The sequence below is a fragment of the Aethalodelphis obliquidens genome, unplaced genomic scaffold (assembly GCF_003676395.1).
Source record: "Aethalodelphis obliquidens isolate GAN/ISIS:26980383/991018 unplaced genomic scaffold, ASM367639v1 scaffold87, whole genome shotgun sequence".
In the NCBI taxonomy this organism is placed as follows: Eukaryota; Metazoa; Chordata; class Mammalia; order Artiodactyla; family Delphinidae; genus Aethalodelphis; species Aethalodelphis obliquidens.
The window spans coordinates 5102814-5106835 of record NW_020838031.1 but is presented as its reverse complement, the minus strand read 5'-3'; the positions used below and the strand labels follow the sequence as shown (position 1 = coordinate 5106835).

The 4022-nt window shown below is 37.4% G+C and overlaps 1 protein-coding gene across 2 annotated transcripts in view; it reads right to left on the bottom strand.

Moving 5' to 3' along the window:
* Window positions 1-314: 314 nt before the first annotated feature.
* Window positions 315-4022, bottom strand: part of COA6 (cytochrome c oxidase assembly factor 6) — a 10806-nt gene continuing 7098 nt past the window's right edge. Inside the window, exon 3 of one of the 2 annotated variants that reach the window (XM_027094101.1) lies at window positions 315-1687. In XM_027094101.1, the coding sequence (XP_026949902.1) occupies window positions 1592-1687 (96 nt within the window). In that variant the 3' untranslated portion in view covers window positions 315-1591. The remainder of the gene's footprint in view (window positions 1688-4022) is intronic. The other variant, XM_027094100.1, reaches the window with a different exon arrangement.

The window sequence follows — 4022 nt, the reverse complement described above, 5'->3', positions numbered from 1 at the left end:
CCAATGCAGCCAAAAATAAAATAAATAAAACAAATTTTTTTAAAAGTTAAGACGTTATAAAAATTCACTTCCAAACCCCAAATCATGCAGAATTTCTCCATATTTTCTTCTGGAAGTTATATAGTTTTATATTTTACATTTAAGTCTATGATCCATTTCGAGGTTTTTTTTTTGTTTTTTGTTTTTTTTAACAAGGTGCAGTTTTATGTCAAGGCTCTTTTTGTTGTGCATGGACATCCAATTTTTCCAGCACCATTTGCTGAAAAGATTATCCTTTACGGAATCGCCTTTTCACCTTGTCCAAACTCAGTTGACTCTAATTGTGTGGGTATATTTCTGGGCTCTGATCTGTTCTACTGAACTATGTGTCTATCCTTCTGCCAATACCATACTATCTTAATCACTGTAGCTTTACAATAAGCGTTAGAATCATATAATATGAATCTTCCAATTTTGTTCTTTTCAGAATTGTTTTCTGAACTTTCTTTTCAGAATTGGCTATCTTAGGTCCTTTGACTTTCCATACAAATTTTAGAATCAGCTTGGTAGAATCTACCAAAAATCTTGAGATTTTGATTGGGGTTGTTTTGAACCCATAGAACAAACTGGGGAGAACTTAACAGTAAATTAACAACACTGAGTCTTCTAATCCATGAACACTGTACCTCTCCCCAATTAAGTTGATCTCTGATTTCAAGTGTTTTGTAGTTCTCAGGATATAGGTCCTGCACATACTGTTAGATTTATATCTAAGTATTCCTTTTATTTTTAGTTTTTTTAATGCTATTGTAAATGGCACATTTTAAATTTTATTTTAGATTCCAGCTGTTCATTGCTGGTATACACAAATATGATTTTCTTTTGTATATTGACCTTGTTTCCTGCCACCTTTCTAAGATTCACTTATTAATTCTAGGTGCTCTTTTTGTCGATTCTTTGGGATTTTCTACAGAGATAATCATATTGTCCATGAATAGAGCCAGTTTTATTTGTTCCTTCCCATTTGTGTGCTTTATTTCTTTTGAGGTAGCTAGGAATCCAGTACCATGTTGAATAGGAGAAGTGAGGATATCCTTCCCTTGTTACTGATTTGAGGGAAAAAGCATTCATTGTCTTATCATTAACTATATTAGCTGTAGGGTTTTTTGTAGATAGCTTTTATTATTTTACCCGTATATTTTAAGTTGAACCTTCTTCCATTCCTCAGTTTTTTCTGTCTGTATTAAAATGCTAACTCCCAGGACAATGGCAAATCTTATTTTTTTCAGTGTTTATCCATATCTCTATCAATAATAGTATTTGCCTACTACCCATCCTCCAACAACAAAAAAGGTACATGTTTTCATAAGCTTTAATTTTGATTTTTTCTTAAAATATGTGTTTTTTACTCAATTAAGCATATTTCATACCATTTTATTTCAAGTCTGTCTTTTGAAAAATGGAATCTTGTTACTTGACCATTTAAATTAAGAGTTGTATATATGGAACAAGCATTGGTGTTTGCCATCATTCAAACTACTGTTGTCACATAGAGCATTTTTGAATGTCCAGAAAAAATTATTTCAACCTTTCTGAAATGTTCAGGAACAGCCTAGGACTTTGCGGCTGTTTTCGGAGGCTGGAACTCTCCTGCTTCAAATTTTTCTTTGAATTTTAAGTAGTCTCTTCTTTTATCAAAATATTTTATCTGTTGAGAAAAAAGGGTCTGAGATAAGGGCAAGCTATGCAGCTTAAACAAAAGCACAGACTTAAATGTAACTAATTATTCAATATAAATCATGTAAGCGGCCTAAGTAATTTATATTTTAGAACCATTTTGAATCAGTGCATCTTAAGTATAAGAGTCTCTAAAGAGACTATAGACCGGTGAGTCCTAACCCTTTTTGGGTTACTGACCCTGTTGAGAATTTGAGTGCCCTGTGCACCTTCTCAAGAAGTATATGTGCTTACACATGTGAAATGTACTATGCAAGTGCACAGTCCATAGGACTCTCAGGTCATAAGACTTCATGATTTAGAACTCCCGCAGCTCGGGGTCTCTTCGCTCCGCCGTCACAGAACTCCCCGGAGGCCAAGGGGAGGGCGGCCTCACTGAGGCTGCCGGTTCTGGAGGGGCCCCGGCGGCCAAAGCCGCGACACTCGTGTGGACGGCGGGCCAGAGATTTATCCTGTAATAAAATACCGTCTATCGAAAGACGTACATGTGAACCACTACCTTTTTTGCAGTTTATAAATCTTGGTTGCAATTTACTCACAGAACTGAGCTTTGGAACTTCCAGGCCCAGCATGGAATGCAGTTTTTCCACAAGTAATACACCAGAAATGCATCTACACGTGGAACAACTCCTACAGAACACCTACTGAACGCTGGCAGAAGACCTCAGACCTCCCAAAAGACAACAAATCATCACAAATTGAGGAGGTGGACTTTGAGAGCAAGATTTATGATATTTTCCCCTTTTCCTCCTTTTGTGAGTGTGTATGTGTATGCTTCTGTGTGAGAGTTTGTCTGTATAGCTTTGCTTCCACCATTTCTCCTAGGGATCTATACATCCTTTTTTTAAAATTTTTTTTCTCTTAATTATTTTTTTACTTTAATAACTTTATTATATTTTATCTTACTTTATGTTATTTTATTTTATCTTCATTCTTTCTTCTTTTCCTTCCTTCCCTCCTTCCTTCCTCCCTCCCTCCCTCCTTTCTTTCTTTCTTTCTGTCTTTCTGTCTTTCTCTCTCTCTCTCTTTCTACTTCTACCAATTTTTTCTTTCTACTTTTTCTCCCTTTTATTCTGAGCCCTGTGGATGAAAGGCTCTTGGTGCTACAGCCACGAGTCAGTGCTGTGCCTCTGAGGTGAGAGAGCCAACTTCAGGACACTGGTCCACAAGGGACCTCCCAGCTCCACATAATATCAAACGGCGAAAATCTCCCAGCGATCTCCATCTCAACACCAGGACCCAGATTCACCCAACAACAAGCAAGCTACAGTGCTGGACACGCTATGCCAAACTAGCAAGACAGGAACACAACCCCACCCATTAGCAGAGAGGCTGCCTAAAATCATAAGTCCACAGACACTCCAAAACACACTGCCAGACGTGGACCTGCCCACCAGAAAGACAAGATCCAGCCTCATTCACCAGAACACAGGCACTAGTCTCCTCCACCAAGAAACCTACACAACCCACTGAACCAACCTTAGCCACTGGGGACAGACACCAAAAACAACGGTAACTACGAACCTGCAGCCTGCAAAAAGAAGACCCCAAAAACAGTAAGTTAAGCAAAATGAGAAGACAGAAAAACACACAGCAGATGAAGGAGCAAGATAAAAACCCACCAGACCTAACAAATGAAGAGAAAGTAGGCAGTTTACCTGAAAAAGAAATAAGAATAATGATAGTAAAGATGATCCAAATTCTTGAAAATAGAAGAGACAAAATGCAAGAAACATTTAACAAGGACCTAGAAGAACTAAAGATGAAAGAAACAATGATGAACACAATAAATAAATGAAAAATACTCTGGATGGGATCAATAGCAGAATAATGGAGGCAAAAGAAGGGATAAGTGACCTGGAAGATAAAATAGTGGAAATAACTACTGCAGAGCAGAATAAACAAAAAAGAATGAAAAGAACTGAGGACAGTCTCAGAGACCTCTGGGACAACAGTAAACGCACCAACACTTCGAATTATACGGGTTTCAGAAGAAGAAGAGAAAAGAAAGGGACTGAGAAAATATTTGAAGAGATTACAGTTGAAAACTTCCCTAATATGGGAAAGGAAATAGTTAATCAGGTCCAGGAAGCACAGAGAGTCCCATACAGGATAAATCAAAGGAGATATACGCCAAGACACATATTAATGAAACTGTCAAAAATTAAATACAAAGAAAACATATTAAAAGCAGCAAGGAAAAAAAAAATAACACACCAGAGAATCCCCATAAGATTAACAGCTGATCTTTCGGCAGAAACTCTGCAAGCCAGAAGGGACTGGCAGGACATATTTAAAGTGATGAA